Source organism: Megascapheus bottae, chromosome 8, assembly GCF_031878675.1.
Source record: "Megascapheus bottae isolate mThoBot1 chromosome 8, mThoBot2.hap1, whole genome shotgun sequence".
Taxonomy (NCBI): domain Eukaryota; kingdom Metazoa; phylum Chordata; class Mammalia; order Rodentia; family Geomyidae; genus Megascapheus; species Megascapheus bottae.
In genome coordinates, this window is record NC_143516.1 from 12,669,236 (window position 1) to 12,685,022 (window position 15,787).

Below are 15,787 nucleotides of genomic sequence, written 5' to 3' on the forward strand. Positions count from 1 at the left end.
GCATGAGAATTCATCTAGCCCACTCATTCATTCAGTCATCCATTCGTGAATTCACTCATTCAACAAGATGATGGAAAAGCAACAAAAAGCCAAGCAACACACCTAGCACTGAGGACGTGGGGTTCACGGCCTGGAGAAGGTCACCCAAATCATCACATCACACCACATCCATCAGCAACTTTCCCCTGAAGAACACGAGGTCATTCATAGATGCCCTGTGCAGCCTCTCCCCAGGCATGTTTGGGAATGCTGTCGCTGAACACTTTTACAGATGGGAGATGGAGGGTAGAAGAGGACAGTGGCTTACAGCGCTGACTCACCAAGGCAAACAAGATTGGACTCAGGGTTTCTGATTCATACGTAAAGCTTTAAAAATAAATCCAGAGGGATAGTCTTCACTCTAAATGGTTATTTGTGCCAACGCTGTTGTGTAGATAAAACTTACAAAATGACGTGGAAGATTAACTTCAAAAATGAATTGACCGAGCTGAATGTAACGTAAAGGAATGCACACTGAACAGATACAGCTCACCACCGTTGCTCAAACAAGAAACAGATGAAACTGTCTCCACTGACCTCCCGTTACTGAGACCTGGCGATATTTTAAAGTGGAGGAGTTTGGCCAGAAATGTGTTCAAAATTACATGAACGCACTCCATCTTCAGTTATTCTCAGAGGGGGCAAACAGTAAGGTTTTCATTAAAAATTGTTCAAAATGCCTCTCAAATTAAAAAAAAAATCTGCAGTGGGGTAGCAGATGCTGTGGAATGAGTCTAGAAGTATTCAAGACCCAGGAATTCAGATGAAAAGCTGCCTTAAGTAAAGTGATTTCATAAATGACATAAGCCAAGCTTCCTTCCTTGCCTCTTTCCTTCCTTCTTTCCTTTTTCTGGTACTAGAAATTGAGCCCAGGGACTCTCCAATGCCAGGCAGATACTGTACCACTTCAGCCATGCACCCCCAAGCCCAGTTGTTGGAATTGGTATCCAAGATAGAGTTTCATTAATCTTTCCTGAGATGTCCTCGAACACATGATTCTCCTCCCTCCATCTCCTGGTTATAGATATATGCCACTATAGTCATCTTATTCCTTACCAAACACTTAACAGTGAGCTTTACTAATATATGTACCTTCCGATTCAAACTTTGTGCTGCCCACCAGTATCTTGAATGTTTCTAAATGTATTCATGAGGTTCAGAAGTACTTGAAGCCAGAAGATAACATGCGGGGCCTCACAGTGGGGAAAGCTTTGGCTTCTGGATATAAGGAGCCAAAGCCATGTCTTGAAAGCTAAATTCAAACTAAATCCAATCTAGTAAGACCAAAAACCATTGTAGGTACATAGTCTAGGATATGCAGCAGACAACGCCAGGAGTAAAGGAGCTAGGAGAATGGCTATCACGTGCCAGTAGCCTGGGCTGTCATCAGGGGCTACTGTGTAGATTATGACTCCTTGATGGCTTAATTACACAATTTCTTAATCTGATGAGGTCATTCTTAAAAGTTCTTGCCATGTGCAATTTCAAATGCGTAAGTATTTCTCTTACAGCTTTTCACCTTACATTTATCCTCAGGGTGGGCAAATACAGTCATAATATTCAATGTACATATGTAACAAAAGAACCAGGAAACTTGAGGACATGGATGTGGTTGGGAGAGATGAAGAGAACAACCAAAGGGCTGACAGTCAGTCATCAAGATGCTTAGAAAAAATCAAATTAAGTAAGTCAGATTAAGAGACAAATATTGCATCATTCCCCTTATATGTGGAAGCTAGGATTAGTCTGTAAACATGTAAGTAGACACTGGGTAGTATGCAATTGGTTATAAATACATTAACTATAGCACGGTAGATTCAAGGGAGAACTCAAAATAGTGTAATTCCTTAGAAAGGCAAAGTCAAAGCTCAACAAAATAAGCAGCAGGAAGTGAGTACTTGTAAGAGGTATGGGTGGGGCCAAGGGGAGAGCAAGAGACAAATGGGAGAAAATGGCAGAAAGAATGCAGTCAAGAATGCAATGTACACACTACAGATTTGAGAAAAGTGAGGGGGAGTAGGTTGGGAGGGATGGGTGGGTCTGTGGAAAGGGTGACATGGCTCAAGATACATTGTATTCATAACCACTGTAGAATGGCAACTCCTTTGTACATCTACTTCTTTTATTTATATTTTGCCAGTCCTGCCCTTCCGCTCAGGGTCTGAGCCCTGTCCTTGGACTTTCTCAAGGCTAGAGCTCAGCACTTGAGCCTCAGCACCACTTCCAGTTTTTTTCTATGTATGTGGCCTCGAGGAGTCGAACCCGGGTCTTCATGCATGCAAGGCAAGCACTCCACCACTAGGCCAAACTCCCGACCCCTCCTTTGTACAACTACTAAAAATAATAAAATTAAACCAAAAAAAGATACATTGTATTCATAGGCTTACATATTGAATTGAAACCCATTTGTATAACTACTTAAATTTTTTTAAATAATTTTCCTTTCATATTCAGTGGAAATCAACAATCATTCGTAATTATCATGACATTTAGCTGAAACCCAAAAAGCTGTCACAAAACTTGTTCAAATTATTGTTTGGGAACTAGCAACTGTGCTAAGCAAGCAAAGAAATTATTCCATTTGTCTAAAGCCATGAAGCCAGGAAGGAAGTGTGTGGGATTTGAATCCAGGACTCTTTGTCCAGTGACCCCTGAGAACTTGTTTCTCTACATCACAACGATCTTCAGGTAATGGAGCTGCAGTGCTGACGAGACGATGGCAGAATGGCATGTTGAGAAACTCCACACAGGACCCCTTCCACCAATCCAGGCACCTCACCACTCCATCTCCCATTGTGTGAGGCTGACAACTGCCCCAAAGCCCTCAAGAGAAAGCCACAGGACTCCTGCATAGCCAGCACAATGGTCTAGGCCACGCTTTACATGCCATGAGGGGGACTTGTTGAAACTCCAATTCCCAGGTTGACCATAACACTACAATGCCATAAACACATGTTGTCAATTTAGACAGTGCACAAATGATGGCATTTATCAAAATGTGAACAATTTGCAAAAGAGGCCAAGGCAGAACTGCAATGAAAGCTGTAACATGTATTTATTTATGTATGTATGCCATAACATTTATGGAAGGGGGGACAGATGCTGGTAAATCACATCACTGGCCGGCCATACAAGACATGGTTCATGAGGGGGTCTCAATTAGGCTTTCTACAATCTTCACATACAGTCCCTTTTTATAAAAGATAACTGAAAGGAAAGAACAAAGGGGACAATTGGCACTTACCTTTCCAAAACAAAGAGTAGCTAGTCTGTGTTTGGCTACTTAGATAAAACACAGGTTGCTTTCTCAGACTTATACAGAGATTAACACATGGGAGAATGACTTCTCATATCACTACAGTATGTCATTTTTGCAGTAAAGTTAATCTAAGCAAAGGCATGATACAGAGTTTATGGACACAAGATACTTTTCATCTTAAGTGTTTAGAAGTTTATAAGTGGATCTTTTGGGTTTTTTTTTTTGAGGGGAGGAGATGAACCTGAATACAATTTTATGAAAGTGAATTAAATACTACACGAAAGAATTTGCATGAGTCCAATGTATTGTCCAGAACTTTATTTTCTTTACCTTGGGTACAACCCTCAGGCTCTTTACAGGGTGATTCTGCATGCCCATCTCAGTTCTCAGGCAGGTGCTTCCCAGAAGCCACTGCTGCTCATTTCTCTGTTCAGAGGAAAGAATCCATGATTCACCATCATCTGCATCATCTCCAGGCCAGATTCATCAAGGACAGAAGGCCATTTACACTCCTATTGTGTAAATCAGTCTTAACTCAGAGGAAAATGCACATCTGCCACTCACTCATTTTATACCCCCAGATGTGCAAACCTGAAGCTCTTATGAAAACAAAAATGGGAACAAAACACCTGGTGTCACATGGTGTCTAGGCAATTATTTTCTGAGATCTGAAAAGTGATAGCCTTTAAGAAAATGACCATCCGTGTTTTATTTTTCTTTAATCACATTCTTTGCATTTATTCACTACACATTTACTAAGCCCCTACTATACGCAGACACAGTAACCATCCCAACAAGGTTGAAATCCATGGATGGCCGAAGGTAGAGCATGGATGCTTGAGTTTTCCAATCCATTTTAATGTAATCTCGTCCACATACGGGGAAACCAAGGTCACTGGATGTCAAGAATGGAAGGCAGGGAGGTAAGCAGCACCTATTAAAGCCAGGCTGGGGCTATGAACTGGGAGTGTGTATAAGCTGTGGAACTCTTAGACCCCTTGAGAGCTGTAGGATGTACTCAATTTTTCCCCACATTGTGGACAGGGGAGTAGAGGCTTTAATAGGTTTTCTAATTGTGCAAGATCATTCCCCCAGCTGTACTTTGAACTTCTAACACATCCACCACTGGAAAACACGGTTAGGATAATTCTAGAATTCATGTTAAGCTCTGAGTACCTCCCAAAGAAAAACTCAATACTTGGCTCTCTCCTAATACTGCAAATTTATTGAGATTAAGAAATGCTTTGACCCAGGGGTTTTTTCCTTCCATTAGTAAGGATGGAGACCTTAAAATTAAGTGAAGAAATATTTCCCTCATATTTTTTCCTTCCTTTTACTATTCTTTGAATTATTTTTCTGAGACAGATTCTTGTTAGAAAGTGAGACTGGTCTCTTTTGCCTCTTGAGTGCTGAAATTCTAGATGGGCCTATCAGGCTCAGCTAACAAATATTCTATATGAGCAAAATATTCTACATGAATAAAGTATATTCATTCCTTGACTTTACCCCTCAAAATGCAATGAACTGAAGAAAACTTTGTTAACATCCTCTAAATTCCTAAATACTATGAAATAAATCAATTAATAACTTGACATTCTAGGAAGTACAATCAAGACTTGAATTCTGAAAAAATTATTTGTTTTTGTCAACTGCTACCTCCTTCACATTCAAATTTCAAATAAACAAAAAAAAACAGAAAAACTTCTTCCTCTTAAGCGTAATTATCTCTAGATACAATTCATGCTAAGAATTCTTTCCTCAGTCTTACCTCATCTTCTTTTAATGAGAAGGAATTAATTGTCTTCTTTTGATGCTCTTCTGCCTAAACATTTCTTCCTCTAGTTTTAACTAAGGCAGACTGGATAATTTCAAATTCCCATAATGGACACAGAGATAAAAGCTAAATTTGGCCAAATAATTGAAATCAGAACTTACTCAAATAGGAAATAAAACCTGAAATGACCTAACAGCCTTTTTGGGTTACAGTAAATTACATTATAATGCCCATAGTGAAAAATAATGGGCTTTTCAGAAATTAGGTCCTCTCCACCCAAATGTATGCAAATGAACATCTGTAAAATAAATCTGCCATATCTGCTGCACCTGGAAATGAGGTCTCAAACAAGAAACCGCTTATTATCATAATAAATTGTATCCATAATCTATACAGACGCCCCCTCACCCTTACAAAAGAATCTAACTTGGAAATTTCAAACACTACTTCACTGGGAAAAATGATGAATGGTTGACTAAAATATAATCACTACAAACTGAAGCTATGTATAGTGTAAAGGGTGATTGATACATGTACTAGAACTTAATTGCAGTATTTAAGAATAAGACAGAATTTACTTAGTGCCTACTTTAAAGTAGCTAAACTATTTATTTCAAGTTTTATTGTTGGGATAATGTATAAAGGGTTACAGTTACATTCACCAGGTAATGGGTGCATTACTTCTCACACATTGATACCCTTTCTCATGTTTTTGTCTCATTTCACTCCCCCAGCCCCCTTCCCTTTCCTATTTCAAATAAACAAATAAATGTGTATACAATATGCCAGGTAACAAAGTCAGATACAGCAACCACATGAGGTTTACTAAAGGGCAAAAAAAGAGAAGAGAAATAACATAGTACATTAAGAACAACAATCAAACAAGATAAAGCTCTTGTTTCCATATCCTAGAGTTCCTTTCATTTAACTAAACTATTTAAATCTTAGATTTTCAAAACAATGTTGTGCTAAAAACATGTTCTTATAGCAGAGCTCCAGAGGATCACAATTCAAGGCTAGCCCCATTTTTGGCATTGTTGAGATCCTATCTCAACAAAGGTAAGGTGGTACACCCCTGTAATCTCAACACCTCAGGAGATGGAGGCAGAACTCACGGTCTAAGACAGAAAGAACAAGATTTTATCTGAAAAAATAGCTAAAGTGAACAGGGCTGGAGGTCTGACTCAAAGTGTAGAGCACCTGTCTAGCATATTGAAATCCCAATATTGAATGATGGGAAGAAGGGAAGGAGAGAGGGAAAAAAGGGAGGAAGGAAGGGGGGAGGGAGGCTATAAAAAATGTGTATAAAGAGTGTATAAAGGGATATATATGCAGAAAAAAGAAAACAGAAGAGAGAAAGAGAAAAAAAGAAATATGCCCTTGGATGCCTAATTCCTTTTCATTGCTTATCTATTTCTAGTCAAAAGAAGATTAATGAGAATCTCATTTCCTCTAAGCTTCCTGTCATGTCCCTGACTAAGCTCATTTAATAGTATAACCTTCTAAGAGGTGGAAGGAAGATTAGGGGCTCTAAAACCCACCCACCCCAAGAGTCAGCTGTAAGTATGCATCTTCTTCCATGGCCTGCTTTCAACTTGGTTCCTATCCTATTGACATGCTTGTATTTTCTAAGCAGAAACTAAAACTCCCCATACCCAAAGGGAAAAGCTCTAGATTCACCTCCTTCTTTCCTCAGTCTACTCCCCTGGCTGGAGGTAGATAGGGGTCCTTGTGCCTCTGTCGCTGCCCTCTGCCCACCTCCAGACCTATAGTTGGAAGCCATTGATGGAAGCTTACAGCTCGAGAGGAGCTGAGCCTGGCTGTCACCTAGCAAAGAAAACACTGCGACCAGATGCCTAGTACTTGCTAGACACAAGTCAGAGCATGACATTCGTATCGCCTTCCACTCTCCCTCAACTGGATCCAATTTAAAGAAAAGAAGACATCTTCATGTTGTCACTAAGAGAAGGTATCAGTTGTATCATCATGCATTATATAAAATAACTCTACAGATGCTCCTAAAATAAGAATTCCTTCACCAAACCATTTTAAAAAATATAGAAGTGTGTGACCAATCATAACTTAATGAAATCTTTATAAAGTGAAGAAAGCTACTGTTCTCAAGATAAAGGGATAAAGCTAACAAGGAAATGATATGACTAATAGTTTTGTCATAAGCTTATGAATCAAACATAAAATGAGCAATTACAGAATTTCTTAGCACCATCTATTTTTATCAAGAAGTCACAGAAGAAGGAAGAAATAAATGCAGGTTACATATAAGACGTGTACTTTGAAAAGTGAGCTCAATACTTCATCTGTGAAGGGTTTGTTGTTGGTGTTGTTGGTGTTGTTTTTCCTCTATATTGGTATTATAAGCCAGTTTACAGATTTTGCTAAATTCATCATTCCAGAATTTTTCCACACAAAGAGTTAAGCTGATGAGAATATCCAGGGTCACCATCCAAGTTCCCTTTTTTGGAAGAAGATTCTAAATATGCCCTTTTCCAGTCGTCAGCATCTCATCAGTCCTCCACCAGGTCTCAAAAATGATAGCTAGCGGTTCTGTGATGCCTTCAGCCAATTCATTAAGTAGGCTAGGATGCCAGCCATAGGGACCTGTGGATTTGAACATATCCAGGTTATTCACATTCTTCTTTGCCTGGTTTTGTTTGTTTTTTTTTTTTAATTTCTCCTAGTCCAACATGTATTCACTGTCCTGTTCTCAAGTCACGCTCACCCCTTCCTGGTTATTATGTAGACTTGTAGAAAGAAAAAAAAAACTGCTTTAGGAGTCTGTCTGGAGGTTTTTGTTTCATTGTGTTGGGTCTTTTTGTGTATAAGGTTTTTTTTCTTTCAAGTTAATAAATAGTGCATTTTATTTTTCTCAAGCCAGTATTTCATTTGAAATAGTCTAATTTTTTTCTTTTTATGCTCCCTATAAGAAAAGGGAAGCAAAAAAGGATGGAATAAAAGACCACCTTATAATAGTTTTCATGGCTAAATCATACCACTCAACACTACACACTAACAAATTAATAACAGTCCTGGGAGACATTCTAGTGGTAACTTATCTCCCACTCAAAGAAATACTCTTCTGTGCAACTTAGATCTATAAGTGCTACTTCCAAATGCATCTTCCAAAATAAAATTAAAGATTCCCAATCATCTTTAATCATTCTCACTTGTTTGCATAAATAACCTATTTCGGATAGGCATTCCAAAAGCACGAGCTGGGTACAGATTCATAGAGATATCTGACAAAGCAGGAATCATCGTAGCTTGCATTTGTTCTATGATCATCAGCAACAAGGCTTTCAGGTTTATATTCAACCTAATTATCTCCAAGCTCTGGTGGGAATGGACAGTTGTTCCCTTCCTCATCACAATGGCCCCACTGGTCCCCAAAGACAAGGACAGATTACAGTTTTCTGCTCATCGGCTCTGCAGTGTGCTGAGGATCCTTTCACCGGTCCTGGGTGGACAGAGGAGAAGAAGTGCAGGAGAGATAACAGGGAGAAAGAGAAGGGTACTGATGTCAAGAAGTTTCCCGGGAGTCCTGTGCTGCCCACATGCCAGATGCTGCTGGTGTTGATATAGAGGCTGCTGTCCTTTTAATTTGAAAAACTGTATCAAACTTTGCCTTTTTTTTCTTAGAGTATGGATAATTGAACTCACGGCTTGCTAGGAAGGCCCGTTCTCACTGGAGCCACAACACCAGTCCCTTTTGTGTATTGATGAATTATTTTCATTATTACTTTTTCTTTTCTTTAAATTCACCATTATCCTTATTATTATTTTAAGCGAGGGTCTTGCTTGATACGGGGCCTGGCCTGGGCTTTGATATCCTTATTTGTGCTTCTTCTTGTCTCTGGGGATGATGGATGACACTACTGTACCCAGGTATGGTGCTTTCTCAGTAGGTGGGATGACAGAAGCAGACCACCATCTTGAGATGGAGTTTCACAAGTTTCTTTTTCTGTGGATACTGGCCTCAAACTGTGACCCTCCCCACACTTCCAGGCTCACCCCTGTTCCCTACTACCAAATAACAAAGCCACCTCACACACCCAACCTTGTTTGTTTGTTTATTTTTCTAGTCTGCCTCTCTCTCCCTCTCCCACACCTCTCTTGGCTTACCCCAGTTTTAGCCATGGAAGTTTTAATAAATAAGATAAAAAGAAAAAATGATATTGCATTGTAAAGAACAGTAATTCTGCATAGTTCTCTAAGGTACAATTAGTTGTACCACATAGCCCCTTTCCCCCCTGTTCAAATAGCTACCTGCTGATGGCTCCACATTAACTGCTGTGTCACTGCTCATTAGACTGGAAGATATTCTTAGGCAGTCACTGCTGAATGGGTAGAAAGTATTACCACACACGTTCAGCCATGCCTTTCTCCAAAGAAGCAAGCTATTTTCTGGCTTCCTTGTGTACGTGTGTTTGGCTATAACACTAAGAAAATGTCTTACTGGTAATTAATATATTTAAAAGTAACCCTAATGTCCCTTGGTTATCTCATATTGTTACAGTACCTCACTTTGTTACCTGATATATCGGCTATATTTGTATTTGGTTATTTGAAATTGGATAGGGAACGGGGGAAAACAAGATGAGGGGTGGGGGTAGGGGGGAGGGAAATGGGGACCAAGACATGTGAAAGGGTATCAATGTATGGGAATCAATGCACCATCTATCTGGCAAATATCATGTAACCCTTCTATTAATTACAATAAAAAATATATGAAAAAAGTAACCCTAAAACCTGCATTCAAGTTCAATGCCTCCATTAAAATTACCTCCAGTTATAATCAATGAAAAACACATGTTCAACCTATCTTGACAAAGTTTAGGGCCAAAGGGTATAAGAGAGAGTCCCACTGAAAAGGGGTACTGGTGCAATAAAAGAAAGTGAAGTTGTTTGGTTTTGACTGCTGTAGGACGTAAATCAATGAGAGAACATTAATAAAGTCAACTGCATATACTACAGATTGAAAGATAACTAGTTTTCATTTGCTTGCTTTGTGATGGCACTGAGTCTTGAATTTAGTGCCTGGCACTGTCCCCGTTAGTTTCTTCACTCAAAGCCGACAATCTACTACTGGAACCACATGTCCACTTCGGGCTTTTTGTGAGAGATGAAGAGTCGGAAAGACTTACCTTGTCAGGAAAGTCTTCCCACTTTCCTTCCCGCTGTGATCCTCAGATCTCGGCCTCTTGAGTTACTAGAATTACAGGCACGACGCACCAGCGCCAAAAACTGCTTAAAGGTTTATATCCATGTGGTCTGTTCCTCTCCAGCTAAAATTGAGACCATGTCTATCATAGTTCTTACATCAGGCTACCCAAACCTAATTCTTAGTTTTGTTTGTCCTGAATTTTTACAGAGTGGCAAGGAGGGGACTCTTGTGTGCTGAGATTTTAATTTCTCTTTTATCACCTCTGTGTGTGTGTCTGTGTCTGTGTCTGTGTCTGTGTGTGTCTGTGTCTGGTACACAAGCACCAAACCTGGGTTGCTGTCTCTGATCTTTTCTGCTCAAGGCTACCTTACACTCTACCACTTCTGACTCTTTTTTTGGTGGTTAATTAGAGATAAGAATCTTATGGATGTTCCTGTCCAGAATGAACCACAATCTTCAAATCTCAGCCTACTGAATAGCTGTTACAGGGGTGAGCCACTAGTACCCAGCTTGTCACAACTATTTTTAATATTCAAATTCTGATCTGATAAATGGAGTGTGGGGGTGAGAAGAAAAGTTACTCAATGAAGAGAAGTTATTACTCTGTGGTTACAAATTAAGATTTATCGGATTAGTATTTCCCCAGACGATTACTCTAATTTTTAACTGACTTCAAGCCTGTTACTCTTTTGAGCCTGTGATTATTCCCCCTAATTAAAGGCAGTTGGAGTTACATACAGTCTTCCCCATTGAGAAGATATTTCTCTGTGTGTTACTATGGTAAAGCCAACAGATGGAAATTCTCCATATTTTAATGCTTGAATAGAAAACAGTACAACTGGTCTGTGCCATTCATTAATGGTAATTTTCAGCCTCTTTGGAGTACAACTATCTCCCAGAAACAAAATAATTAAAGATGAAGACAAAAACATTGTCTTGTCTCCTCCCAGAATATAGGAAGGACATGAAACCCACCCTCTGGGTAGCTGATGACAAGGATTTGTCACCTCATGTCACACGCCTAAGCTTTCCAGCATTCATCCATGCCACACTGACTGCAATACATGGCCAATCAAGGCAAAGCCTTCCTTCAGTCCCCCTGCTAAGGAAGCCAAAATACAGTCTTATTTCAATAGCAAACCGGTCCCAGGGCAGTCACATTTCATACTTTCTTCTCCCTCTTAAGACAGACTGCATACTTGACGTTTGTCCAGTATTTTCATCAATTGCCTAAACTATCTATCTTCCATTAATTTTTGCATTAGTTTCTTGCAAAAAAAATATTTTTCTTTTCCAATGATACATAAAAGTGACCAGTTCACATTGACTAAGCCCATGTATCATGTGTATGCATGGGTATGAGTGTATGTGGTCAGTAGCGGGGTTTGAACTCAGGTACTGAATGCTATCCTTTAGCTTTTTTGCTCAAGGGTGGTTCTCTATTACTTGAGCCATACCTCCACTTCAGACTTCTTGACCATTACTTGGAGATAAGAGTCTCATGGACTTTCCAGACTATCTTCATATTAAGATCCTCAGACCTCAGCCTCTTGAGTAGGTAGGATAACAGGTGTGAGTCACTGGTGCCCAGGAAAGCCCATATATCTTAATGCTCTTCTTTCTGGTCCATGAAAGACCTGTATGGCTATCTTCTCAGACCTCTGCCATAAGGGAGGCCAAGGCTGGTCCCCAGATCCCCCCAGGAGGGAAGACCCAAAGTGATATTATACAAATAGCTAGCATACCAAGGTATACTAGTGTGTCATTTTTTTTTTTACAAGAGAAGAATCTTACAAGACAGATTCCTTAGAGTCCTACTGACTAGAAAACTGTTTGGACCACTCCAAAATGATGTAGATAATCATACATAAATACTTTCTTTTGTTAATTATCATCCAATTATAAACTGTCCTCATTAACCCTCTGATCCATCTTTATTATGGTATGTCTTTAGTAGGCGCTGATTTAGTGTTCTGTTTCGGGAACAAATGAAGCAGTTTCTAAAACACTGTTTCACGCTGCTTCCTTTGGACCCAGAAGTTCTAATCTTCACTCAGTAGTTCTCCACAGCTTTTCAGCAAATGTAAACTATACCAAGGAGGCTGCTTGGAAATTTTCCTGCCCACTTATTATGCAGAAATTTCTCAGGAAAAATTAAGGTTAGAAAACAAAAGCATCTTTGTTTATGCTATCCTTGGGGCATGAACTGATTTTATAATTTTTCCAACTGAATAATCATATAAATACCCTAGTTTCTTAACAGCTGTTTTGCTGTCCCTACCAGTAACTCTTCTGAATAAGCTAATTCACCACTCAGGACAACCTGCAGGATCATGCTTTGTTAGTGGCAGCCAGACATCCAGGGGAGTGTCCCTTCTGTCACCAGGCCCTCCTTATGGCCTAGAGTCACTGTCCTATCCATCTTATCTCCCTCCTCTGGGTAAAAGGATCAGGAAGTTAACTGCTGGGCATTTTGTAGTATGCTTTTATTAATTCCATAATAATGAACAGGTAGTCACAAGCAGAAGCCAGGGCTAGGTCTCTTGTGCAGAAGTGTAAAAGGCCATCTAAGGAGGTGAGATAGAGTTGAAGGGTATAGTGATTTTAAAAATAGATCAGAGAAGGAAGTATTCCATAGAGGGAAACTAAATGCAAAAGTACAGTAGCATAATTAGGGGCTGTAGTATTACTACTGGGGTCAAGATTAATGATTATGGGAAGAATTAGTCTCAGAGGGGACAGAGCTCATTCCTCATCCAAACACAAGGAAAGAAGACCAAGTGAGCAAAGATATGGACACCTTTGGTGAGGAGGAATGAAGGGAGAGTAGGCACTCGGTGGTGGATGTCTGCAGAAGCTGCAGTGAGGGTAGGGCCATGTCCCAAATTCCCACCCCTCCACCCCCTTGACAGCTGGGACAGGAATTGTATCTGGCTGCTACACAGAAGCAAGTTCAGATGGGAAAGCCGGAAGCCAGAGTAATGGGTGCTTCCAGGCTGTCTCTGTATTATGCTCCTGGAGCTCTAAATAGCAACCAAAATGTGAAGAAGACAAGGGAGTCCTATGAATGCTCAGAAAATGCTGAAGAGTGCACACCGAGCATGTCTGGTCCTTAGTGCAGCTCTTGAAAACATATCTGGTGGCCCTTCCTCTCTCTCTGCCTTGGTCTCACCTCTGCTTAGTAAAGTCATCCTGGCAATGGTAAGAATACCTGGCCTAGTATGCTTGAGACCCCGAGTTCAAACCCCAGTACCTAAATAAATAAAAGCATTCGTTCAGGCATCATACACGAACATAAATCACACTTTTATGAAAATAAATACTATTTTCCCAATAAAATCACACTTCTCTCAAGGACTTGGCCTGCCTGCTTTGACAATAGCAAGAGCCACTGAATTGATTCGGGAAATGCTAAGCACAGCCCATGAACCCAGCAAAAATAGCTGGTGGCTTCCTGGCATCAAGTCTCAGCCCCAAATACTGAAGCCTGGTCCTCCACTGGGCCCTGACTTCAGCTTCCAAATTGGAATGGGCAGGGAAGCGAAGCAACTGTCATAATCCTGCTTAGCAATTCTCAGGAAGGGTGATTTGCATGCACAGTGGCAGCCAGAGGGAAGGAAGAAGGCTGGTCTAAGACCTGCACTGGGCTTCGCATGCTACCTTGATTGGGGCAAGGTAAAAAGTGACATTTTCCTTCCAGAGCTCCCCTGGGACATCAAGATGAGGGATTCAAAAGGGCAGCAGGAACCCTTGGGTGGTTGATCCTCACCCAGTGAGCCTCAGGGAAGTGTGAAGGAGCTCATGAAAACAGCAAAATCTGTAAACAAGTCTAAGTCCTACCCGGTACTGGGGGCCTGAACTGGACACACACACTTCGGGAAAAGGTCTGCGAGCAATGTGTGGAACAGAGACAGAGATTAAGAGACTGAGAGACACGCAATGGGGGAGGGGTGAGAGGACACATGGGTGCATGACTTCAGATCGGGCGGCCTCTGGGTATTCCTAAGCTCTTGGTCTCACCCATCCTGCCAAGACAGCTGTGAAGTGCCCTCAAGGAGCAGCCAAAGACTTGACATCAGCTCAGAGTCTGGATTCAAATCTCATCCCTGCCTTTCAGGCTCGGCCATTCAACCTGACCACTCTCTGTTCCAGTCCCTCAACCATGGGGCGCACGTGTCAGGGGATTCAATGAGCTAGTATCTGGAACTTTGGTTAGAGGTTAAGCCTATCTAACTGGCTGTTTTTCCCTAGCACCTGCCTTACACCAAGACAAGGAATTATTCATCCTGGCTTGCTCACAGGAGGTGTGAGCCAGCCCCTAAGGAGGTGCAGATGCTTGGGTAACATCAGAACAAAAGCATAATGGATGTTCAGCAGTATTATTAAGTTAGTCTTCCACAAATGTTATTCAAATAAATCATGAATATGTACGCTTTAAGCACTATTTAGTCATTTTTGTAACTTTAAATTTTTATTTAGCATTGTGAAGCATACCCTACAGAACATAACTCCTATATAGAGTAATAGCTCTCGGCTTGTTGAAGCATAAAAGATCTTAATTGTTTTAAAATGCACTCTTTTCTCTACCCCATCCATATGTATGCTTGCCCATACATACACAAGAACCCAAAGATGGCATAACCTTACTATATATTTATTTCCTATTGCTTTATGCATGCATGCAGAAGTGTATGTGTGTGAGCATGTATGTGTGTGTGTGTACCAGTACTGGGCTTGAACTCAGGGCTTCCCACTTTTTCAACCCAAGGCTAGCACTTTACCACCAACCAACACCTTATCTTCTGTCTTTTTATTTGGTGATTAATCAGAGATAAGAGTCTTGTGGATTCTGCCTGCCTGGGCTGGCTTAGACTCAGGATGCTCACATCTCAGCTTCCTGAATAGGCAGGATTACAAGTATGAGCCATTGTCTTTTGACAGAAAAATTAAAGATCACAGACCAAGATACAGCAAAGTCTCCAGCACAGTCAAGTTCACTGCAACACTACTCATCAACAGCCAAGGTATAAAAATACCCCACATGCCCCTCAGTGGATGATTGGACTAAGAAACTGTGGTAGATATACACAAAGATGTACTCATCCATTAGAAAGAATGATATTGTACCATCTGTAAAGAAACGGAAAGACTTGGAAAAAATTATAGTAAGTGAAGTAAGTCAGGTCCAGAGAGATAAAGGCTGCATGATTTCCCTCATATGTGGAAGGGAGAATTAGCCTATACATCTGTAAGTAAGCACACTGGGTGGTATGAAAGTGGTTACAAATATATAAACTGAAATATGGTGGGTTCAAGGAAGAACTCCAATAGTGTCATTCTGCAGGGAAAAAAATAAGCACTGAAAAATGAATACTAGTAAAGGGTGGGGAAGGACGAAGGGGAGAGGAGTAGAAAAATGAAGAGAAAGTGGTGACGATGCAGTCAAGAATTCAATGTACACACTACAAAATTTTAAAAAAAATAAGGGAAGGGATGGGTAGAAGAGGCATGAGTGAGAATGTGGAAAGGGAGA

General features: G+C 40.5%; 1 protein-coding gene across 1 annotated transcript in view; it reads right to left on the minus strand.

Annotated features, from left to right (window-relative positions):
- Positions 1 to 5,688: 5,688 nt before the first annotated feature.
- Samd5 (sterile alpha motif domain containing 5) overlaps positions 5,689 to 15,787 on the minus strand; it is a 44,388-nt gene continuing 34,289 nt past the window's right edge. The window contains exon 2 of the mRNA XM_090337986.1: positions 5,689 to 7,691. Within this exon, the coding sequence (XP_090194112.1) occupies positions 7,629 to 7,691 (63 nt within the window). The 3' untranslated portion in view covers positions 5,689 to 7,628. The remainder of the gene's footprint in view (positions 7,692 to 15,787) is intronic.